The sequence below is a fragment of the Anopheles arabiensis genome, chromosome 3 (assembly GCF_016920715.1).
Source record: "Anopheles arabiensis isolate DONGOLA chromosome 3, AaraD3, whole genome shotgun sequence".
Taxonomy (NCBI): Eukaryota; Metazoa; Arthropoda; class Insecta; order Diptera; family Culicidae; genus Anopheles; species Anopheles arabiensis.
Window position 1 is genome coordinate 66,932,106 of NC_053518.1, and position 26,041 is coordinate 66,958,146.

At 42.1% G+C, this 26,041-nt stretch overlaps 1 protein-coding gene across 3 annotated transcripts; it reads left to right on the top strand.

Annotated features, from left to right (window-relative positions):
- Positions 1–14,307: 14,307 nt before the first annotated feature.
- LOC120900324 (E3 ubiquitin-protein ligase ariadne-1) lies at positions 14,308–25,612 on the top strand. Of its 3 annotated transcripts, none has more exons than XM_040307158.1 (10): positions 14,308–14,652; positions 15,096–16,021; positions 19,347–19,502; positions 19,590–19,646; positions 22,404–22,619; positions 22,794–23,069; positions 23,160–23,317; positions 23,406–23,529; positions 23,626–23,852; positions 23,919–25,612. In XM_040307158.1, the coding sequence occupies exons 2-10, from the start codon at positions 15,818–15,820 to the stop codon at positions 23,998–24,000; spliced, it is 1,500 nt and encodes a 499-aa protein (XP_040163092.1). In that variant the 5' UTR covers positions 14,308–14,652; positions 15,096–15,817; the 3' UTR covers positions 24,001–25,612. The 3 variants fall into 3 exon arrangements, with proteins under 3 accessions (XP_040163092.1, XP_040163093.1, XP_040163089.1); XM_040307159.1 differs by having other exon boundaries at positions 14,308–14,532; XM_040307155.1 differs by having other exon boundaries at positions 14,308–16,021.
- The last annotated feature ends 429 nt before the right edge of the window (positions 25,613–26,041 follow it).

Here is a 26,041-nt window from a genome sequence, read left to right on the forward strand (position 1 = left end):
TCACTTAACACAACTCATGACATAAAAATCCCTATTAGTCATAATACTGCTCATCATATCTGTTAAATCGTAAAACATACATACGCGTTTCCCAGACATACGATTTTTCCATCCAAAATGATCGCCTTCCGGAAGACCTGCCAACAAGTGCTTATCAATCGATGATAACACTTGCTTGGCGAAATTATGTGTTTATGTTTTAGCCATTATCAATTCAATATACGAACTCATAAGGGTTTGTAGTATAATCCAACATAGCAGTTTAATTTCTACTTTTTGTTCGCTATAATGTCTCTGTCGATGCATGGTCAATATTGGTCGAAACATGAGCACAAAAACCCGCATCACTTCAAAAGAAAGATGGCTGCAATGTGCGCATCAAGCTGATAAATGAAGCAGACAAAGCGATAAGAAAACGAATTAAAACACAATACAACAACAACAACAACAACAACAGCAAATAACATTCGAGCGAGGAATTAATACAAAGAAAGAGATGCAACCAATCACCCAACAAACCAGGCATGCAGCAACGTGACGTGCGCGGTAAGTGAGTGAGTGAGTGAGCAAAGGCCCCGGGCAGACGCGAATAGTCTCGCAACTAAGGCCACAGCGGCCAACGGTTGGCGGGCCGCACCGAAACAACTCTCGTCTCGTGCCGATGAATAAGCCGCACACAAAACCGGATTCCGGCTGTATCGGTGCGCGGTAGAAGGTTAACCTCCGTCCATCCCGTCCGTCCATTCCCTGTCCGGGGCATTTCCTTCCGAAATTACTGTATTCCGTACGGTTCCACGTTCCACGCAACCAACTTCCACCCGTCTTCCCGTGCGGGGCATCATTCGTTCCTGTGCTGTGTACGCGCATCTACCAACAAACCCCCGGGGAAGATTTGTATTGTTTTATGGCTTTTTTCTGGGTTTGTTTTGGTATTGGTGAATGATTATTACTTTATATTATTCGTATACGCATCAACGTATGGACGGAAAGAGTGTGTTGGGTAAATTGTGTGACGAGGCAAAAAAGGAAACAACATGCAAATGTGTTTTGCAGTAGCGCTAGCAACCAATAGATGGCGCCACCCGATGCAGGTAGCAAACGGTAACCAATTTTTGGGAGGTTTCGGCATGGAAAGACATGCAGGAGGAGATATTAATACAACAGGAACAGAATATGTCTACCTACAACTCTGCATTTTCTCATAACAGCATAATATCCATTAAATTCAAACATTTAAAATACGTTAAATAGCCAACTTTCTATGACCATTGAGAAGGATGCTTCATGGACAATATAGGCCCTCTGACCCCAACTCTTAAGGCCGAGGGACACTGTCCGTACTCGCTTGTGTAATTTCGATTATCACTAGCGCATCTGGTGGCGGCTGGAGGAAGCTTTTTGTGGTCATCGAGGGAATGGTCGTGCCGGATCTCAAATTATAGTGGTTTTTTACGGTTTTTTTTGCAAAAACGGCTGAAATACTTGCACAACATATTTAAAAAATATATGGAAAAAACCTATTTCCTGATGCGCTAGTGAAAATTGAAATTACGCTAGCGAGTACGGACAATGTCCCCCGGCCTTAATGCTGATAGGACCTAGGTGTGTAGACACATACCTGATTTAATGTTGAAACGAGCTTTGGATACGGAGGAGGAGACTCCTTGGCACACGTTTCTTGCAGACTTCATGTTGCTTTGAAGTATAACAAAACACCTTTTTTGGCCTTACAGGGTTTTTCAGAGGTTCTCGTAATTGAGAACACTTTGTAGACTCTTTCTTATAGGAAATTAACTTTATGTGATGGGAATTAGACGCTCTAGCACCTATTTAGAAGACATAAAAAGTACATTTTTGATAAGAAAGAGCTACCCCCCAATTATGAGTCTTTAGTCCCACAATTATGAGAACCTTCAAAAAACTCTGTAAGGCAAATTTACTAAGGACCGAGCCAAATCAGGAAGAAATCCGACACGAGATACAACAAGACCATATGATTTGAAAGCTGAGTTGCACGAGTTTATTCAAAACCAAAAACTGTTAAAATATTGTGTCTTTCTTTATGTATGGCATCTGTCCCATGGAGATAATCTTGCCACAATTGCTCGCTTCGGTTGTGGTTTGTAAAACGTTTGTGCAAAGTGTTAAGGCCGGGCTACATTGATCGTACTCGCAAGTGTAATTTCGATTTTCACCAGCGCATCTGGCGGCGGTTGGTGGAAGCTTTTTTTTTGTCGTCGGGGGAATGGTCCTGCCGGATCTCAAATTTAAGTAGTTTTTTAACCGTTTTTCGATGCGAAAACGGCTGGAATACTTGCACAACATATTTATGTATCAATTACAAAGCTTTCTAAGTCCAGTTAAAGTGAAAAACATGGAAAATTAACGTATTTTCTGGAGCGGCTCCAAATTGTTTGGCAAAATGCTTCGGTCAGCCGCCGCCAGATGCGCTAGTGAAAATCGAAATTACACTTGCGAGTACGATCAATGTAGCCCGGCCTTTATATACTTAGTTGCCAGACTACGATGTGTTCAGATTAATAGCTTTATTCCAACTGACTATTCTGTATGGTTATACATGTATACTACGATCGTACAATAACTATTCTATATGGTTGTACATATACACTGTAATATCCAACATCTCCCCTCTTAAGGCCGGGCTACATTGATCGTACTCCGTGGTGTAATTTTGATTTTCACTAGCGCATCTGGCGGCGGCTGACCGAAGCATTTTTCCAAACAATTTGGAGCAGCCTCAGAAAATACGTTATTTTTCCATGTTTTTTACTTTAACTGGACTGAAAAAGCAATTGATAGATTAAGATGTTGTGCAAGTATTTCAGCCATTTTCGCATCATAAAACGATGAAAAAACCACTTAAATTTGAGATCCGGCACGACCATTCCCTCGACGACCAAAAAAAGCTTCCTCCAGCCGCCGCCAGATGCGCTAGTGAAAATTAAAATTACACCAGAAAGTACGATCAATGTAGCCCGGCCTTTATGGATTCGGCATCCAGTAAGATTTGAACCGTTCTGGTAATTTGATAACTCTTCGACTTCTTTCCAAAATTGATGATTGCTGCTCTTGCTGTTGAACAACTGGTTCTTCTCCCTCGGATTCTTCTGCGTTGTCATTTTCGGAACTAATGTTACCCAATTCAGAATGATCTGGAATTGAACAGAGTGTCTGAGATGCTAGTTCAGTATCGCTTGATGTTGTTACAGGTTCATCACAGGAAACAAACTGTGACGACGTTGATTGTTGGTCTGACGGTAAAGGTGTTTTCAAACCAAAATCATCAAGCAGTACAGATAGTGAAAATTCTGCCATGTTTTGCCCGTTTGCCATTCGAGATTTCAGCTGGTTGGTATGTGATCGTACTAACTGCTGTTTTTCTTTAAGGAAAACGTTGTAATTAACGTTGCCAATTTTCTCGAATACGGTTGCTGCTTCCCACTGCCAGTAGTTTCTACGTTATATCTTGACATAAACAGCATCGCCCTGTTGATAACATCGTTTCACTGCCCCGTGCTTTTTGTTGAAAATTCGGCTTCCTTCATTCTGTTCCTCAGCTCAACATCTCCGTGCTCGCTTGGTTTGAGGAGCGACGATATAGCTCGTAATGGTCTAGAGAACATAATGTCAGCAGGAGCTTTTCCATCCAAATCTCCAGATGGTGTGGTTCGATATACTTGAAGGAAAGTGGTTAGTACATCTTCGAGAGATTCCCCTCCCTTGCGAATTTTTTGAATACTTCGTTCCAGTGTATCCACAATTCGTTCAGCTAACTCGTTGGATTGCGGATGATATGGAGCAATGCGCGAGTGTTTGATGCCTTGACTAACGCAAAACTCCTTAAACTCGTAACTGGTAAATTGAGTACCGTTATCAGACACGAAAATTTCTGGCACTCCGAAAGTGGCGAAAATTTGTTTCAAAATTCTTATTGTTGTTCTCGCAGTTATTGATCTGGTAGCGTAAACTTCCGGCCATTTCGAGTGCGGATCCACGATTACAAGGAAGTAGAATCCGTCTACTGGGCCTGCATAGTCAATGTGTATTCTGGACCATGGTTTTGATGGTATGGTTGATTCCAAAGTTGTCTTTGTCGGTGTTTTCGCTATAATTGCACACGGACTACAAGATTTAACAAAATCCTCGATTTCTTTATCAATACCAGGCCAGTAAACAAAGCTTCGAGCGATTGACTTCATTCGAACTATCCCTGGGTGTCCTCGATGAAATTGTTGTAGAATCTTTTTTTTGAAATATATTTGGTACAACAACTCTGTCACCAAACATCACGCATCCATGGACTATTGATAATGATTCGGGCCTCGCGTAGTAAGGTTGGATTGCAGTTGGAAGATTAGTGGAACAATTCGGAGTGGAATGGATTTGCAGACTGCTTGTAGTGTTGAGCTTGCAGCGGTTGCTTTACGGAATGCTTGAAATGAAATCGGAACCTTCTGTGTTGTATCGGACAGAATGCTCGAAAGGTCAGTGTTGTAATTTCGTACTCTTCTTCCGGCTGCTCTCGGAAGTTTCGGGAGGATGTAATTGGTTTACTGGTTGTGTGCTTGTGCATCCAACTTCCTTTGTAAAAGCCTGACTTTAGCGACATCTTCGAGATCTTTGGCATCCGACTCGAACAAATCTTCATAACGTCGAAAAGTTCCTCCGTTCTCTGGATCGAAGGTAAACTCGGTCATGTTCATTGCCACGAATCGTTCCGTATTATTTGTACCCGTTGATGTTTCTGATAGCTTCTACAGAGCCTTCAAAATCTCTAATTGAATGTTCTGATTTTCGAGAGACATTCTTGCTTTTAGTTTCAACTATCCTCGTTGCCAATTGTTATATACTTAGTTGCCAGACTACGATGTGTTCAGATTAATAGCTTTATTCCAACTGACTATTCTATATGGTTATACATTTATACTACGATCGTACAATAACTATTCTATATGATTGTACATGTGTACTGTGATATCCAACACAAAGTAGTGTAGGATATCTGCTATACAGAACTTATAGCTTATAGTGAGTAGAACTTATAGTGTGTATAATACACTATCAGCTATAGAGACATTGTAACACACTTCGGAAAGCCAAATCACACCATTGCAACATATTCATTATAACACACTCAGCAAATCAATCCACACCAAAGGAACATACCCAGACCATACCGTTTATAGAAAAAAAAACAATTGAGACACATTTATCGAAAACAACCGAAACGCGCAGCAATTCAATTCAAGCAATTCAAACGTTACCGCAGCAAACCAGACAAACAGAGAACGCATAGCAACTTATCGCCAAAAACGCAGCGTATACAAAGACCGGCTAACGCACCCGTTCCTTGGCTAGAACAGTTGAAACTTTCCAGAACATTTGTAAAAACACTTAAAGCGCAGCATAGACACAACATGACAAACACCTCACTCCGATACAATGTACAAATTGCACCTCATACCAATAACCTTTAATTGGCACAAAAACACAACCCAAAACCAAATGTACCAAACCCATAACATCTATTGAGTATAAATAAAACCAATTCCGATCGCGGCAGAACAGATTCGTTGGGAATGTCAAGATAGGACGTTACGCTGCCTAAAAACTTCGCCTTCCAACTTATTTCAAGAGTTTAGTTATGTCCCCCTACCCAAGGTAGGGCTTCTAAACTCCAACGTTTCCAGTAACGGAAAACCCCTTCCGGGTTTCTATGATCGCCTGGACGATCAAGTGATGAAAAGTCCGCTTCGACCAAAGCTTTATTCTACCTCGATACATGTCAGCGAAACACTGACCTACTGCGATAGTACGCGTGGATCAGTTTTACCGTATGTACGCTCATCAGATTACAAGGTGACCGTATCTAAAACCGATCATACTACATGGCGACCGTAACTATCTCCAAACTGACTACAGTAGAAACTCCCGTTCCAGAGGTGTATCTCTAAAGGTTCAAAATATCAGGCCTTCAGATATGAGATCACACATTGTAAGGTACCGCATAGGATGTGTCAATTCCTCTATAAGAAACAATAATTTAAAAGCTATATCTACCGAGTCACCTGTTGAGAACGCGTCAACACCTGTTTGAATCTAATCAATTGTTTTAACGAACATTTTTTTTAAAACCTTCAACCGCCAACGACGATATTCAAATTCAAATTGAAATGATTTTCTTTAACAACCAATTCACGGAATCAACATAAATGGTATTTTCTTCTTCCATGAACATTGTTTATCCCCGCCATTTGAAAGACGGCTTAGCTGATCGCAGTCCATAAAAAGGGTGACCGCTCTGCATGCTCTAACTACCGTGGCATCTCACTTCTTTGCTCTCCTTCCAAGGTCCTCGAATCCATTATTAACTCTTCCCTCCTACCCCCTACAGTTAACCACATATCTCCTCATCAATATAGTTTCCTCCCCAAACGTTCTACGTCCACCAATCTTATGTGTCTCGTCTCATTCGCTCTCAAGATCAAGATCGCTCTCAAGATCAGTCGCCAAACTGATACTATTTATGTGGATTTTAAAGTAGCTTTCAATAGTCTGCCTCTTGACCTGCTGGTGGTTAAACTCGATCGTCTTGGTGTCGGGGGTTTACTTCTTCTTCTTCTTCTTCTTCTTTGGCACAACAACCGTTGTCGGCCAAGGCCTGCCTTGTACCCACTCTAGTGAAGTGAGTTTTGGCTTTCAGTGACTTATTGTTACCATAGCAGGATAGTCAGTCCTACGTATGGGGGGCACGGTCTATTCAGGACTTGAACCCATGACGGGCATACTATTAAGTCGTACGAGTTGACGACTATACCACCAGACCGGTTTACTTCTAGCATGGCTTAGTTCCTATTTAACTGGAAGAAAGTATAGAGCCAGGATACAGATCGATTTGTCCGATTCCTTTGATGGTTGTTGCGGTGCACCCCAAGGAAGTGTCCTAAGTCCTCTCCTCTTCATTCTTTTACTAAATGAATGTGTCTCTACCCTCCCTCCTAATTTTCTTCTGTTAGATGACGTGAAAATCTTTTTCCCTGTATCCTCATCTTCCGATTGTTGTGTTGTCCAAAATGCCCTTGACTTGTTTTCTGTATGGTGCCGTTGTAACGGGGTTTCAATTCTGATTCTTTTGGCAGATCTCACAAGATCGTCCACAATTACACACTGTGCAACACTACTATTAGCCGTGTAACATCGGTGAAGGATTTGGGAGTGTGGCAAAACGAGACGCTGTTTTTCAATGTTCATATTGAACACGTCCTTAAAAATGCCAACAAATCGCTAGGTCTAATTGTTTGATACCAAAAGTAGCTAACAATCATTCCCCAAGCTGTTTAATACAAAAATTAGTTGAAACAAGCATATTTTTTCGAAAACCGTTTGTTTCCCTCCTGATGATAATGATGCAAGCTGCAGTCCAAGGGGCACGAAAGTGACAGCTCTACAGTTTAACCGAACATGTCAACGCCTACTTCCGAACAATTCTATATCTCGCTGAAAGAGTCTATTATATGCCTGAAAAAATCTACAACTCGCTGAACATGGCTATATAATCCTCGAAAACCCTGTAAGCATTCATTTTATAACACCCTTTAGCATAGAAGATTTAAACCATTATTTACGTGCAATCTGCAATTTAAAACAAACCCTAGCGAACGGCAACAAGATAGACACAAATGCGTGATACGTTCGCTGTGCAATACACAGCATCCGCTAAACATCCAAATGCAGAACCTAAATAAATAAAGAAAAGAAGCTTCTTACAGAATGATGCGATGTATAAACAGGGTACAGCAACAAACAGGCCAAGCAAGTTCAAAAGGGATTGCGGTAAAAAAAACTATATTCGATATAAAGGATAAAACGGGTGAACATTTACAACATCGGTCCTCGCGTAAAAAGAAGGAGACGAACGATCTACTTCTTCTTCTTCTTTGCACAACAACCGCTGTCGGCCAAGGCCTGCCTTTGTACCCACTAGTGAAGTGAGCTTGGCTTTCAATGACTTATTGTTACCATAGCAGGATAGTCAGTTCTACGTATAGGAGCACGGTCTATTCGGGGCTTGAACCCATGACGGGCATGTTGTTAAGTCATACGAGTTGACGACTGTACTAATAGACCGGAACGATCTACGAAGATAAGGAAAAAATACCTCGGAAAGTTCGGGGAGCGTAGAAAGTAAAATAGAATATAAAGAATTTTTGAAATGTTAATAAACACTTGCTATTTAGGCCTCAAATCGTAAAGATCACGTATGTCAGTGTCGGTAATTCTTTCTTCCTCGATTTTTAAAAGGCGGTACTGCCAGCGCGTGGGCAACGGTCTCGTTCAGTCTCCTGATCGAGCCAAAAAGGTCTTGTAAATGCTTCAAAGTTGTAGATCACCATCCTTCTAGCAAGGTTTCGTGATTGTCATTTATATATATATATATATCTCTTTCTTGTTGGCCTGCTCACGATAGAGCACGTCGATGTGACATGGCCCGGTCAACAATTATTCTCCAGGATGTTCGGTCCCTGGCTGCAGCCTCCCATCCATGCAGACACCCGATCTCCGTCAGGTCTCGCTTCACCTGGTCCAGCCATCGAGTTCGCTGTGCTCCCCTGCGCCTTATGCCGGGGGATCGCTGTCGAACACCTTCTTGGTGGGGCATGAATCCTCATGACATGGCCCAGCCATCGTATCCTGCCAACACACCGTCAAAGATGGTCCGGAGAATGCGTCGCTCAAACACGCCCAGAGCGTTTGCATACTCCGCTCGGATGGAACAGATATATCTCATATTTCGTGCGGGCTTGAAGTCTTCTGGATCTCAGCAGTCGGTCAAGCCCATAGTATGCCCGAATCCCCTGAACAATGCGTCTCCGGATTTCGCTGCTCCGGATTTAGCAAAACTCCTTTACCACCTCGAGACTGTCGCCGTCAATACACTGCTTCCCAGATGGTCTGAGTCTCCGGCAAGCAGGTACTTCGTCTTCGTCGCATTGATTCTCAATCTTATTTTTGGTGCTTCGCGTTTGAGTCGGGTGTACGCCTCACACACCTTTGCTGTTGTCCTGCCGATGATGTCGATATCATCCGCGAAGCCAAGAAATTGGAAAGATCGGTAGATGATCGTGCCACGAATGTCGTTGTCTAGCTCCGCGCCTCGAATGACACCTTCCAGAGCGATGTTAAAGAGCAGACAGGAGAGTCCGTCACCTTGCCTCAGACCCCTGTGAGATACGAACGATTCCAACGTCAAGTTCGATACTCTCACCTTGCGCTGCTCCCCGTTCATGGTGGCCTCTAATAACCTGCTCAACTTCCCAGGAAAGTAGTACCGCTCCATGATGCTCCATAGCTCCTTCCGGTCTATGGTGTCGTAGGCCGCCTTGAAGTCGATGAACATTGTCATTCATATTTCTATTATTACTCAAATTTTACAATTCTCTCGGACCGCTAAACCACTGAACCGTTTTCAAAGAGAATAATTACGAGAATGACGATCTTCTATCTCACCTATCAGATTTTGACATGCCGCTTTTTTAACGCCCTTCTCAATTTCTTGTTAGTTTCATATTACTTATTATAATTTCTCTCTAACTTTCATTTTTTTCTATACATCGCACGTTACGCCTAGCGCCTTCTATTATGCTTTTTATACTGTTTTATCAATTTTGTATCAAAGATTCAATGTATACCATACATCTCTCAGCTCCTACACAAGGGAATGACAAACCGACTGAGTGGAATTTAATAAATCTTGTCAGGCTGTTACTCATTGACTTCAAAGCTGTACAGCCAGGGTAAAACTGTACGACGCTATGAGCTCTTTTGAAGTTCCGGCCAAACTGATAAGGCTAGTTAGAATGAGTATGACCAACGTCACTTTCCAGACGGTGGATGGAAAACTTAGGATCAATTATTGCAACTAAAGGTCTGCGCCAGGGAGACGGGCTTACTTGTCTCCTATTCAACCTGGCGCTAGAGAGGGCCATCCGCGTCTCGAGGGTGGTGACTACGGGAACCATCTTCTATAAGTCAACCCAGATCCTCGCATACGCTGATGATATGGACATCATTAGTTTGCGACCCTCCTATATAGCAGAAGCCTACCAAAGGGATCAAGCAGGCAGCAGAGAACCTCGGATTACAGATAAACGAAGCAAAGATGACACTGATAGTGGTAACATCAGCGACCCTACTAAAAACCAATCAAAATTTACGTAGGCGTTACGTACAGATAGGTGAACGCACTTTTGAAATCGTCCCAGAATTCACCAATCACGGGTCAAAGGTGAACTGAGAACGCAGTTCACCTCGCAGAACCTGTCTCGACGGATGAAGTTGGGAATATATAGCACCTATAGACTAAATAGCACCGGTATTATGGTGTCCGCATACATGGACACTATCCAAATCTGACGAAATCCTCCTAGCCGCGTTCGAAAGGAAGATGCTCAGAAGGATCCTTGGCCCTGGATGTGTGGAAGGACAATGGAGGAGCCGTTATAACTGCTAGCTGTTGGATACATTACAAAGCGGGGTACTCAGGTGCGCTCTCCGCGAGAGCGATCTCTCGTCGGCTGACGAGCACGAGTGCCCACTGTCCCGGTACTGATGGAGATCGATCTCTCGGTACCGATCGGCATGAGAGGGAACGTAGGAAAGCTATAAGAGATGTGCGGCGATCTCACACGCAATTTTTTTTTCCTTTATGTTTACATAGACTTTGAGCCAATCGGCCTCATTCGCCTCTTTATCTCACGTGCAGTATATGAAGTTCGTCAAGCATAATCTGTGGCGCTTGGGTGCTATATTCAATTGTTCACCTACGCCTTTCAAGATGCGTTCTGGCACCTATCGAACAAAACATGTTTATATACATAATTGAATGTGTAGTGCTTCAAATTAAAGTTTTGAGCTCTTCATACCTGAATGCAGGTTAATGCAACGTGAAAACGGATTTGCAACGGTTTTTAGCATAGACAGATTTAAATTTGAATCCACAACAAGCCTATTCCACTTTCGACGGGAGTTCAAAAAAGAAATGTGAAATTTTTGCTTCACTAAATCCAACACATCATTTGCATAATTTAAAATCAATTCAAATCAATTGCACTTAAAAACATGAAAAAGCATCAAATAAACGATTAAAACTATTTTTTTCTAAAATTACTTAATTTGACAGTTGCCCTACATTCGAAAAGGCTTTTGTTGCTCGAAAACGTCACCACTTCGGGTCCGCCCCCGCAGACCAAAATTCGATTTTCGTGAGCTCGCCAACGCTCCAAATCGGTGCGATTTTCCCTCGCTGGCGATTGTTTTTGTAAGTTTTTAGCGAGGGTTTTTGAGGGTTCAAGATGGCCGCCAAAAAGCTCGAGCTGATATGCGATTATGTTACTGGGCAAAATTAAATAGCAAAAAAAAATACACTCCCCCGCCCCTCATTGACCCTACTGGGCCCTACATTTCATGTTTATGCCATATTAGCATCTACGCTCCATCGTCTCACTTGCTCATACATGTTCCGCTATTGCATCAACGATTCGGTGGTGGCTTTTTATGTACATATATGTCTTCATTTGCGGATGCTCTTGATGTTGAGGAAATCGAGGAAAGCCGGTATCGAACTTTTAACGGTGCTTTTAATAATATATTTATTTCGTGCTAGTTCTGACGAGACCGTTTGCGTGAGTTATCAAATGCGTCTGACTGCGTGCGAGCGGAGCATTCTCCGGATCATTATTAAAAATTTAATTCTAAAATGGTTTGCCAAATGAAAAATAAAGCATGCTAGAAGCATGGTGTGTGCTTGCGGAGACCAGTAGCTGAAGAGTGGACACATGCGTTGGCAAAAGGGTTATTAAATACGACATGCCTTACGGCATTATGCGCAGAATCGCCAGCGAGCTGGAGGGCAGGATTAGATTGAGCTGCGTCTGTTCTAAATCGGAGACAGACGAAGACGGATGGGAAGTAGGCCTTGGCAGAGCGCCATGGAGAATGGATGGCACCTTCACCTTTTCTACGTGCTCAACCGTGAACAGTCCACCTAAACCGATGAGGCAAACATACAAACAAACAATTACAAACAACAATTACAACAATTAAATGACTGGAAAATCAAATATCCATAGAAAAAAATGAAAGCTCCATAGCTTCACTGGTTTTCTGAATAGATGGCGTATTATAACTCATCATTAAATTGCTGTCCTTTTCTTGCAATGTGTTTCGATAAACTTCATCTAATCATTACCTATATAGCCTTCTAACTTTCCGAGCAAAAATCTAATGATCGTGTGGTCAGATACACGGGTATCAACACCATCGACCATTATTCAAATCTCACTTACTTCTGTACAAATGATTCAAATTGGAGTTTAGTATTTAAACAATCGTATCGCCATTCTAATTCTAGCGACGCATAACTTCATATTGCGTTTAGGTAGAGAGCTTGAGTCGTTTAGAACACGTTTAGTGGTTGTTTAATGGATTTGGGTACTTGTATGTGGTACTTGGGATAAAGCTTTTTAACAAGCACACGGTACTTGTTGGAACTTTGTGGCTGATTAGCCAAATGTGTATGGATCACGATGGAACTCAATGACTTGTTAAGAAGGTGTGCCGAACTTGGTACAAGGTGGCTCTTGTCTAAGTGTCAAAGACTAACGCCGTCAATTTTCTGGAGTTTGTAGCAAAAGTTAGATTTGTTAATTGAAGAAGGAACAAGGAGTTAAGTAATTATGGTTTTGTAGTAAAATTTGTGAAATTATGTGAAACTCAAGAACATTTAAAGTTTATAATAAACATGCACATAGTAAAAAAAACAACTCGTGTTAAAACGATTGTTTATTGCAAGGATAATGTATTTAGAAGGTTGATTTTTATCGCTTTTGCTCAAGGTGTTATAATGACAGAAAGTTCAGAAAAATGATTTTCGATTCTGATCTTTGCCATGCAGGTCGAGAGGATAAAAGAAAGTTGTCCCCCACAATGTCGCCCATCAAAAGCGATAAAAATCAACCTTCTAAATACATTATCCTTGCTTTTGCTGGGCGACATTGTGGGGGACAACTGTCACTCTCTGCATACAAATTTCATTACCCCGCACCAGCCCTCCCCGATTTTTATACCGGAGCCCCCGGAAGAGATATGTCAAGTCGAGAAATGTCATTTTGCTCTGAACAACTTCACCTTGTCATTTATAACACCTTGAGTCAGACAGCCTTCTGTTAATTTACCTATTCGAGCAGTTTTGTGTCTGTCATAACAGTAATTTAAGAGCAATTTAGCGTTACGAAGTGTTGTCGTTTGTTTCAGTAAAAAGATATAAATAATAATACAAAAAGTATTGTTTTAATGATCTTTTAGTGGAAGAAGACGTCGGCGGTGTGTTCAAAACTGTTAAATGTAAAAAAACAGTCGAGAAATTGCGTTTATTAGTGCTATTTGTTCATCACCTTCTCCGGGTGAAGCGGCTGTTCAAGTCGAGTTTGCTATAAAAAATTCATTGTAATCGTTTGTAAAAGTTAAGGAAAATGATTGAGTATAACCATTAAACTGTAATATAATAAATTTCGTGTTATAACAATTTAGCCGAAAAAAATAAAAACAAAATAGAGGAAGGAATAGGATCTGTCAAAACTGCTCGAATGGGTAAATTAACGACTGCTAATTTACCATTATATTACTCTTACATTACCGGTAATTTAGCGGTAATATAGGGGTAAATTAAGTCCGATTTTTCTGACTGGGTAGAGTCCACCACCTGATATTTTTAAATCCACCTTGCTGTGTACCTATTTTCGGCAGCATTTAAAGTGAAAAATAACTTGTTTATCGTGATTTTAAAATTCTGAACAGATAGAATAAATTAAATAAGCATAAAATCTTTATTATACACCACTTTTTCATTCTTTTACTGTTCTGGTTCTCTTAATCACAAAACCTGCCGAACTATTGGCTCTCAGCAAATCTGCTGAAAAAAGCACAATTTATTTGATATTTTGAAAAATACGCAATGAAATGGTGTGAAACTTCGTATGTGAATAACAAATAAGTACACTTTCACTACAAAATTGTGTTTTGTGAAAATTTCTACCGCGTTTGTGCAGAATTTCACGTTTTAGCTACCCTGCCGAAAATAGGTACACTGCCGAAAACTGGTACAGTTACCCTAGAGCAAATGAGCGAGATGCAGCGATATTCGAACGTCAAAGACCCTCGCCATGTTGTACGGGGCGCTCGTCGGTCCGGTTTATACAACCAGCGCTCGGGGATCGAATATCTTTGCAGTTTGACTTTTGTTGCACCACCAGCCAGAAAACCACAGGCACAGAGAGAAACAACGGAGCGAGTGTGCGAAAGGCGCAACCAAAATTAGCATTTGCCAGTGGGTTTTTGCTGGTTTGCGGACGAACAGAAAACCTGCACCGTGCAATTGCAACCGTGTACCAACACCAACACCCCCCTCACGTACTCAAGCGAGTGAAACGATTGTTTTTTCCCAGCACAGCAGAGGTGAAGAAAAGTTTCTAGGAAGTGAAAAAAAACATACCAACACTGTCCCCGTGTGTGCGTGTGACCTAGTGTGTGTGTGCGTGCGTGTAAAACTACAGCAAGACCCGTGGGCAAAGCAGTGTGAGTAAAGGCACGGTGTGTGCGCGCACACACACACGTTCAGCTGTCACTGTGCGCCAGTGCGCCAGTGGTGTGTGTACGTGTGTGCTCTAAAACACACACACACGCACGGAACGTCAGAGAACGTCGTTTTTCTGGGGCACCCTTCTATCGCGTGTGTGTGCTTTTATTTGTTCCGTGTAGCTCGTCTGCAGGATAGGATCATTCGGTCTCGCTCTCTCGCACACACTATCCCGTGGCGTTTGTGTGTTGAAATTTCGATTGCGTTTTACCATCGACGAGCGAGATTTCGGGGTTTTTCGTGGTGTCACTGCAGCCAAATCGAAGTACATCGTCGCATCGGGAAGGAGGTTGTTGTTCCTTCTCCACATACCCACACGCACACGCACACGTTTGTAAAATTTTGGAGTGTTTTTTTGGTTGCTTAATTATTCCCACTTTAGAAAAAACTAAAAGAAGGTAGCAAGAGCGAACGAGAAGCCAAAATTGATTCGAAACACACACACACTACGTGCGCGCTCAGTGTGTGTAGGTAGTGTAGGGTGTGCTGCACAAGAGGAGGAAGCACAGTGTGCCGTGGCAGTGTGACACCGATCTGCGAAAAGTGTGGTGTTGGAAAATTCGAAGTGAAAAAGGCGTGTGAAGGTGACATACACACACGGTGTGTGGCCGTCTACAGGGCGGAGAAGCAGTTTGTGTGTGAGTGTGTGTCTCGTAGAGTAGACGGAAAAGCTCACCCGCAGCGCCGCCCACCCATCCTCCCAAGATCTGCATCACAAATTTGCACAACACACATCAACCACTTCCGTGAGCAAATCGTGCAAAACGCGCAGTCAACGGGAAGGAGCTGCACAGTGTGAGTGTGACGCGCGTGAAGAATCTGGTGACCAATCATCACTCTCCCTTCCTCCCCCTCTGGCGGTCGCGAATTAGCGAGTTGGATTCAAGTTCGTTTCAAGCGCTACGTGTAAATACACACACAGAGAGACACGCACACACGCACGGCGGATCATCAACCCAAGCGCGTGTGTGTAGGCCAGTCACAACAGTCACAACAACAACACACAGCCGTTTTGTGAAGTGAAGTGAAGGAAGGCCTTGACGGTCTCGGCTGTGTTGTGCTTTGGCCCCGCGGAAGTCTCAGGTGCCACCGAGCGCGGGGAACATGGATTCCGACGATGAAAGCTTCGAGGAGCACGACTCGGGCAACGTGTCCAGCGGGGACGACGATTTCGCGATGGACGTCGATATCAACAATCCGCGCGACCGCGGCCAGGAGACGGACGAGTACCCGTACGATGTGCTGACGACGGACGAGATCGTCCAGCATATGGTCGACTGCATCAAGGACGTCAACACGGTTGTGGAGGTGAGTTTTTGAGGGGGAGGGAAAGGTCGCGATGGGCGGAATGGGGGGGTTCGTCTGTTTGACCCCCCTCAAAGAGGTTGTGTGTGTGTGTGTGTGTGTGTGTGTGTGTGTGTGTGTGTGTGTGTGTGTGTGTGTGTGTGGTTCACCCAGGGCGGTAGAAAATTCGAGGTCATTATTCGAGTGTTGTGTGTGTGTGTGTGTGTGTGTGCAAAGGGTTGAGGAAAATCCTTGTGAGTGGCCAGCGCCTGTGGCCAGAAGGTGTGTGACACCTTTTTTCGCCCCTTGTGCTCCAAACACACAAGACAGCCTACTTGTTTGCTGCTGCGATTTTTGTGTGTGAGTTTGTGTGTCACCCTGTGCGCCTCCTTTGTTTTGGCTTTTGTGTGCGGAGTCAGTGGACGGACCAGCAGCAGCAGCACCAGCAAACTGTCAACTTGTGTGTTGTGTTTTTGTGTGCGCGCGCCCATATCTAGGTCATTTTGTGTACGACTTTTGGGTGTATATGTGTATGTATCGCCCCTGCCCCTCCCGCACGTAAAACACCCGCTCAAACTGTCCTCCTTGGTGTGCTCATTATGGAAAATCATTTGTGCATATGATTAAACCTTCTTCTTGCCAGCACCACCCCACCCAACCAACCCCCAGAACTTTGTTCGCATGTCGCATGAATTGTTTGGGAGTTGGGGTGGCCAAGCATAAACATCTCCCACCCTTGGCCCCGTAACCGCCTGCGCTGTAATTATTCTGCGAAATCCGCACGACTGTGTGGTCTATTATTTCGTCATTTCGATATAATTGCGTTATGATTTTAAGCGCACCCAACCCCCAAAATTCAACATACCCCACTCCCACTGTAGAGAGTCAGCTGAGCTTGTTTTTGGTATTGTGTCTTTGTTTCTCTCTGTGTATGTGTGTGACATCAACACAATTTGCGTATTAGGTTTTTTTGCCTTCTCCACTTCACTGTTGTGTGTTGGCTCACTGGTGGGGGATGGTTGTGCGTGTTCAAACGCGCGTGTGCGTGTGCTGCTTGTGAGACGAATGACGACGACGGCCTCCCCCCCCCACTACGCGACGGTCAAGGTGTTTTCAAACGAGGGTATACTACCACACCGCACACATAAACACACGGACCACACTGTACTGAACAGTTGCGTGTGTGTTTTTGTTGTGCATTGTGCATTGCGCTGGAAGGAAAATGCTGAAGCAGAAAGTAAACGCAAACAAAACACACACAATATAAGGAATTACACACGTGAACGAAATAGATGATCTACCAAAGGATTATGTTTGGGAGTATGAATCAGGACTTGCTTTCTTTTAGCTGATGATGTAGTGAAGACATGCAAAGGGTCTAAAAATAAAAATAAAATGCAAAAACAATAAAAGACGGACACTTTTATGGACAAGTATTTGTCAAAACAGAACATTATAAGCAGGAAAGCCTTTATGGCCTTAATTTAAGAATCAAAAGTGGCATAACAATGTGTTAAAATGATCGTTAAGCAACTGTTAACAATGCAGGTGTTTCCAAGCCATTTTAGAGTGTAAACCGTTGTTTTTCACGTTTCATTTTCATCATTACATATATTTTTTTATTTCTTCAGTTTGATTTCCAAACACTTCGACGGTCTATTGCCATGGTTTTTTCACCCTTCATCGAGATGTGTACACCATTTTCAAAATTAAAGGGTTTTCTAAGTCAGTTTGGAATGTAAACATAGTTATTCATCGCATTCAAGATGTTTTTCAACAACTGTGAAATGGTTTATTTGTTTCAAAATGAAATTCCAGTTTCAACACATGATTTTCCACACTTAACAAAGAACTGTCAAACTCAATTTAGCTTGAGACGTGTTGAAATTCATGCTGTAGAAATGAAAGATGGAAAGAAGGAAATGAAACGCCAGATCGATGCGGAACAACATTTTGCATGCGTTGAATAACAATGTTTACATTAGAAACTGATTTGGAAACCCCTGTAATATTACATGCATTTTTGATGCATTTTAATCAGATTTTCGCTTTAAACGGCACATAAGATTAATGCTAAACCTTCATCATTTTCAAATTGGTACTCTTTTGATATAAAAAAAATGTATCAACATCCATGTAATATAAATTTTAAAAATGTTGTATGAATTTTGATGATATGAGACTTCTAAACCCCGGTGAAAAAACAATGGCAAAAATACCGTTAAAGTGGCGAAAATCATGCTGAACATTGCCTAGTTCTAGTTTACATTCGAAAGTGACTTGGAAAATCCAACCATGAAACCAACTATAAAAACGTCAGCCTTAAACTCTGGCGAGACCGGCCTATCATAGAATAGGGAAACGGCAGCAATAGTATGTCGCAAAATTAAACAAAATCATTTGAATTATAATAGAAAATGGATAAGTAGAAGCTGAAGCTGCTGATAATAGAGGAGGTTTGAAAGTGGAAATGCTGTTGAGAGTACATTTCATACCTTGATCCTAAATGGGAAGTAAACATGAAACAATAGGTGACTGATTTTCTCAACTTTCAACCAATTAGCAAAGTGCTTTACAGCCAATATGAGCATTTCAATGTTATTTTAAAGAACATTTTCATTGAAAACTTTGTTACCATTCTATCGATTTATAATTCATTACAATCTATCTAAAATCAATAATTCCAATAAATCCTATCAAACTACTGCTAACCAGATTAGCTAGAATTCTAGCGACCTACATCCAGATTAAACAGAATTTTGAAAGGTTTCTAGGAGGGAATTTTCATTTCCCGGTACTTTCTTATCTTACATTTTTGGACACAATTACGTTTCTTTTACCTAAACCAGTTAATAAAATTGCATACTTTTCTCGAACATCTAATCTATACAGCCTTTTTGCATAAATGCATCGCTTCTAAACAAACAAATGCTCCACTCTTTAGTTTTGATTATAAATCAATTTAAATTTGTTTAGGGATAATTATAAATTATTTATATTTTTATAAATTAAATTTAAATAAGTAATAAATGAGAAATTTGGATTCATTTGCTTATTAAAAATAATAATTTTTGCACACTTCGCATATTCAAACATGAATAGTGCCCCAAAGATTTAATTTATTTAGAAATGGTCAAAGTGAGACAAAGTATTAGAATGGAAACATATCGAAATGATGTAAAGGGCCTTTAGGAGGAGCAAACTGCGTATAGGACTGCAGGAAGGAATAACTAAGCGCGATCATAGAATGTTACAAAATATCATATCTCGCTTCTCCAAATGAAGCTCTTAAACCCTAAATTAATACAATTATTATATATCTTTCTTTTCTACTTCAACCCCCATCCAGATCCCAGCCACCATTACCCGGATTCTGCTGAACCATTTCAAATGGGACAAGGAAAAGCTGATGGAACGATTCTACGATGGCGATCAGGATAAGCTATTTAAGGATGCGCACGTGATCAATCCGTTTCGAAAGCCAAGTATAGCACTCAAGCCAAAGGTAGGTGGGAGGAAGGAATTTTCCACCCCAACACAACAGTGACCATTTTCATTCACCGTCGTTTTCACTTCTTCTTTCTATTTGCAGATCAAAAAGTCCAGAACAGAGGATTGTGAAATCTGCTACTCAACGTTTCCTCCCAGTGTAAGCGCGTGTTTCTTTGTTTCCTTTTTTTGGATTTTCGCCCCACCCAAGTAGGGGGATGTTTACCCTTTGATCCCGCGGCACGGTGATCTTCGCCAACAGGACGAACGTACTGCTGCGGTGTGTGCCCTTTGAAAGTGAATCTTTCGCTTCCTTGCCCTTTCAAGCGCACCCCAGCAGCAGCTACCCAGCTCGGTGTGTTTGGGTTCACACCGTAGTTCTATGGCGTAGTATTAAGATTGGCGTGCTGTGGTTGATCGACGGTGTTTGGCGCGTTTTATTTTGAATGTACACACTCCGACCACATCCTGCGGTGTGTTGCCCGTCCACTGGGTGGTTAAATTTAAACACCCCCCTGCTCGTCCCTACTGAGAGCTTAAGCGTGCATTTTGCCAAAAACACCTCTCGCTGCTACTGCTGCAGCAAGTGCTGTAGCAAAACAAAAACAGTGGCGAATGTAGCCAAAAGTCAGTGCGGTCGCAGGCGGGGGCACCCGCTGCGATCGTTTCTGGTGTGAATTTTGTATCGTGTGTGCGTTTGATTTTGTAGGATGGGACGGCTTCAAGGCCATCAGAGAGTTGCATTACATTCTGAGGAATTGGAATTGGTTGATGTTTTGTTTATTGAGGTGGAATTGTGTTTTTTCTGCTTTTTTCTACCATTTGGTATCATTCAATGCGAGAAGTTCTATTTTTGCAATGAACTGAATGCAATTGTGAAGGAATGTACAAACGAGCGAGTTTAAAGAATCATGGCAAAATTGAAGATTTTTTGTCAATAATGGCAAATTTTTATCTTTTAAGAACGCTGTATCACATGAGAAGAATTTGAATTTTAACTTTCTAGTTAAAAACTCAAATTGTATTTGTTTTAAACTATAATGATATGTATTTCACGTTTAGTTGCAAGCCCTAAATGTTTAGTCTGTATGAAAGATTATGATATTATTCAGCCATGTAAAGTTAATGTTAATTGTAATTTCAGTTCCAATCAATCAATGGGCCCTTTTCTCTTTAAAGACAGTAGGTTCGAATTTCAGCCTGTCAGCTGTTTGAATTGTATAGCAGTTTCCGAGCAGCTATCAATGTGGGTATAACATACATGTGGGCTTATCCCTAGGCGTATATTTTTAGGAGGTTTATTTTCATTTCTGCTGGGCGACATTGTGGGAACCATTTGTCAATCCTTGCATACAAATTTCAAAAGTTTATGTAGACCAGGTTGTCTCATAGCCTGTTTTTTATATCCAAATTAAAATGTCATTTTTTCACAGGGCGGGTGGAAACTTTTGCTCGAACAAGTTTTCTGGCAACTTGACGAATACAAAAAACACTCTTAAAATCTATATTATACACGCTAAAAGTTCTTAAAACACGTGAAATATTGCTAATTATAAGCTATATCAAATCTGAACGACTTAACGTTCATCTATGTTTTGATACAATATCTTCGATGAGGACACCAATGTATATGGAAATTAACTTTATCCGTTCTGTCAAATGGTGTTTTTGTGATTCATAAAATAGTTGTCAAACTACAGTGAAATCTCTCTAAGTTGTAGTCTCTTCAAGATGAATTGTTTCTTTAAGATGAATATTTTAACGGTCCCGTCATATTCCATATATTGTGTATCTCTTCAAGATGAATGTCTCTCTAAGGCAAATGTTCTTCAAGCTGCATATGCGATTTGGCAGCCAAAATTCTCTAAGATAAATGTTTGAACAACAGTTCACAAAAATATTGGTTTAAGGATACCAGGTTTTTTTTGTGGTATCTAGTAAATTTCATAGCAACTACTTCATTAGTTTTCCTCAACATGAATATATCTCAAAGTTGACGGTCCCTTGACGCCCAAGCTACACGTATCGGACGTCATCGGACGATGCCATAAAATGTAGGACCGCAGACAAGAGATTCGCGTCGGATCACAGCGGGCCGATTTTGTTGGGGATTTGACAGTTGGCGTTAAGAAATTTATGGCATCGTCCGTTGTCCGGTATGTGTAGCTTGGCCGTGAAGATTCACCTTAGAGAGATTTCACTTTATATGGGACGAGATCACATGGTCTATTTACACTTAGATTCTAAATTCCTCCACCTGATCTCATTTTTATGCACCTTGAGAGAATGAAAAAACCACGACTTTGTTTTGACATTGTTTCGAGCAGGTACTCGAATCTAATTCTAGCCTAATTCTATCTAAGGCTAGAATAATCTAGACTGAAAATTGCAGGCTAGTTTTGTGAGTGGTTTTATATGCAGTGTTGACATGATTTCAGCCGCCAACTGTCAAACTCCACACACAAAAGCTGACAAGAATCGTGAAAGGCCCCAATATCATTATTACTTAAGGCAGCGAACGCGCAAAGTACGGCTCGCGAGCCGCATGCGGCCCTTTGATTTCGAGATGGCGGCTCTTAGCCGTTCATATGTTTCATAGAACTTGCACACATTTTTACTCTTGGTTTATTTATTTGATACTTCACGTTCCATGGAACTATTTCTGCTTTAAAACTCCTGTGAAAATCACTGTTTCCCATGAAAAATCGAGCAGAGTTTGGCGAATATTTTTCGTGCAAGTATTGCCATCCGCTGTAGTCTGGTTAACACAAATCTTTACTTGTAATCTTTTGATAGGTGCAAAGAAAACTGCGTGTTTTTGTTATTAAACTTATTTTTGGAATTCCTGCGCAAGAGAAAATATTCTTTTAAAGGGTTTTAATTATTTAATGTCTATCAATTGTCCAAACTTTCACAGATGATGACCGGTCTGGAATGCGGACACCGTTTCTGTACGCAGTGCTGGCAAGAGTACCTGACCACCAAGATCGTCGAGGAGGGGCTCGGCCAGTCGATAGCGTGTGCCGCCCACGGATGTGATATTCTGGTCGATGACGTAACGGTGATGCGGCTGGTGCAGGATCCGCGCGTCCGGCTCAAATACCAGCACCTTATCACCAACAGTTTCGTGGAGGTAAAACCCACCGTCCCGCTGTGTTGTGTTGTGTTGTAGATGAATATCAGCATCATCATCATCATCGGCACTAATCACCGATCACCGAGGCGTTGTTTACTAATTTCAAACGCCCTACCCAGCGATGTCTCTGACCCTATCTCTGTTTCTTCCTCTTTTTTTATAAAAATGCAGTGCAATCGATTGTTACGATGGTGCCCGTCGGCCGACTGCACGTACGCGATCCGGGTGCAGTACGTCGATCCGCGACCGGTTGTCTGCAAGTGCAACCACGTGTTCTGCTTCGAGTGTGGCGAAAACTGGCACGACCCGGTACAGTGCCGGTTGCTGAAGAAGTGGATCAAAAAGTGTGACGACGATTCGGAAACTTCCAACTGGATCGCCGCCAACACGAAGGAGTGCCCGAAGTGTAACGTCACAATCGAGAAGGACGGTGGCTGTAACCATATGGTAAGGGTGTAGTAGTACGCGTGGGAAGGGTTTACATACCACACAAGTGACCATTAAAATGGGTCTTTCTTGCTCTGTCTCTTGATTTAGGTATGCAAAAATCAAAATTGCAAACATGACTTCTGTTGGGTATGTCTTGGATCTTGGGAACCGCACGGTTCGTCCTGGTACAACTGCAACCGGTACGACGAGGATGAGGCCCGTGCGGCACGTGACGCGCAGGAGAAGCTGCGCTCCACTCTGGCAAGGTAGAGTGATTTTGCTCTTTTCATGGAAAGACTATCGTTAAAACGACGCTTTAATATCTCCATCATTTTTTTTTTTGCTTCGCCACAGATATCTCCATTACTACAATCGCTACATTAACCACATGCAGTCGCTCAAGTTTGAGCACAAGCTGTACGCTGCCGTCAAGGAGAAGATGGAGGAAATGCAGCAGCATAACATGTCTTGGATTGAGGTACTGCTGTTAGCGCCACATAGAGCTTTTTCGTATAACCAATTCCCAAAAATCAATGCTCCTAATCGTGTGTCGCGCCTTAACTTCCAATTGCAGGTCCAATTTCTGAAGAAAGCTGTGGACATTCTCTGCCAGTGTCGTCAAACACTCATGTGCACTTACGTGTTTGCCTACTATCTTAGAAAGAATAATCAGTCCCTGATCTTCGAGGAGAACCAGAAGGATCTGGAAACGGCGACGGAAACCCTGTCCGAGTACTTGGAGCGTGATATAACGTCGGAAAATTTGGCGGACATTAAGCAGAAAGTGCAGGATAAGTACAGGTGAGCTCAAGCGAGAGCGGACGTTGTCGAAGGTGATCGTTACTAATAATCCTTTCTGTTGGCCAGATACTGCGAGAAGCGTCGGAAAGTGTTGCTGGACCACGTGCACGAAGGCTACGAGAAGGATTGGTGGGAGTACACCAACTGATGATCATGATCGTGAATGCTGATGCAGATATGACGGAATGATGGTGGTGTGTGCGTGTGTGTGGTGTTGAATGTGAACGATTAGCGTGTTGGATCTGAAGCAACGCGTCGTTCGACTTAATAACTAGCGGTTCAACTAATAATTTATAACCCTCGTAACGCTTCGGGTCGCCCCATCGGTCGAACGTGGTCGAGGGAGGTCGATGTGGTGTAGTGTCGGCGCAGCGGGACGCCTTTACCTTAGTAAGAGCCGAAATACGAGACGAGAGCAATTCGACCAATTTCAACTGCCCCCTCAACCAACAAACACACACACATACGCAAAGAAGAGTCTTCGCCGTCGCTCGTGTTGTAGCAAAATAGATGCTCTACTTGGTGTGTGAGTGTGTGTGTGAGAGAGAGAGAGATAGAGAGAAGTCCCGACCGCGCCACATTTAAATTAATCGAAAAAAGATGGTAGCCAAAAGTAGGTTTTGTTATCTACCGCTGATACGAACGGGAGAAAGAGAGATAGAGAGATAGAGAGAGCTTAGCACACACAGTTAGTAGCAGGCAGATATCCTTTTTCAGTTGTTCCCCCCCCTCCCCCATTTGAACGCTTGATTTTGATTCTCGGTTAGGTTTTCCTATATTTACCCATTTTGGATATATGCGTTTGTCTGTGTGTGACCGTGCGCGCTTTTTAAAACATGAAACCCTTTGTTTTGGTTTGTTGTCTTTACTAAATGCACGTAATTATTTTAGGAAGCAACCGTTACAACATTATAAGCCCTAGGCTAGTCGCAAGCGAAAGAACGATATAAAAAACACACACAGAGCTGCTTGGAAGGATTGTATCATACTTTTGCACACACACATAAATTTGCAAAACTAAACAGTATGAAAACGGAAAAAGAAAACAGGAAACAGAAAAAAATGAAAAAAAAAACGTTAACAAACCTTGACCCACTAAACAAAACGTACCACTGTTGTGTTATCGGTGTAACCTTCGCCACACAAAGGGGCTAGAAGAGCGGTAGAGGGAAGAGAAATGAGAATCAGAGAGTATGCTTTCATATATTGTGTGTGATATATGGTGCCGTGTACGTGTCACGTAGCTGGGGCGTTAAAAAGTTATAATTTCCTTTTTCCTTTTTCTCCTATTTTCGTGCAAGAGCTGGCTGCTACCCTCAACCATCCAACTTTGCATCCCCTCGGAATTAGAGGAAGAATCGTGTTGTCCTTTGTTATGCACCACCCTCTGTTTTGTAGTATTTTACGGGCATCTGTACTTTGCTGTGTGCTATTGGGGCAAAGACACAACGTGCTTCTTGTAGCTATTGTGGTGCGCGGGCGTGTGTGTGTTTTGGTTGTTTGCTTTTGTTTTTCTCCCATCACCCATAATTGCTATTGTAGCGAATTTTTTTTAACATTAAACAAACGCAACGGCGAAACACTACTCTTTCATGTCTATGTGATCCTCCTACGTATATTGTGTATGGTTTTGATAGGTTTCCCCCCCCCCCATTTTTGTCTTTAAATGCTTCATCAGTTAGTTCCTTTTTCCTCCATTGTATGGACATAGTTTTCTTGCCATTCTGCTGCTCTGGGACAACAACTGTTTCGGATTTGTTACAAAAAAAAAACAACCCCAAACGAAGAGCTGCCGTCTCGTGCATACTCTTACCCCGATAGTGGTGTTGTAGTGAGGGGGGAACATGTGAAAGTGTGATAATAAAATATACAGGTGGTACAAATCTGAGATGGACGCTTCGTTTTGTTTTCTTTCTGCCTCTGTTTGTCCCTTTGTGTGTGTGTTTTTGTTTTGTTTTGGACCGCTTTCGCATTCAATTTTGACTAGCGAAGGACGGAAATTACGGTTGATACCTTTTGAACCTTAGATTTGTGAGCACCTTCTTGCAGCATAGCTGCCACAAACTTCTACTTATTACTTCTTAAATTTATTTTTTGTTCTTTTCTGGCTGTTTCTCCTTCTCTTAAATTGGTTGATAGGTTTGTTAATCCCTTTAGACGAATAAACAAAAATAACATTTTAACTCGAT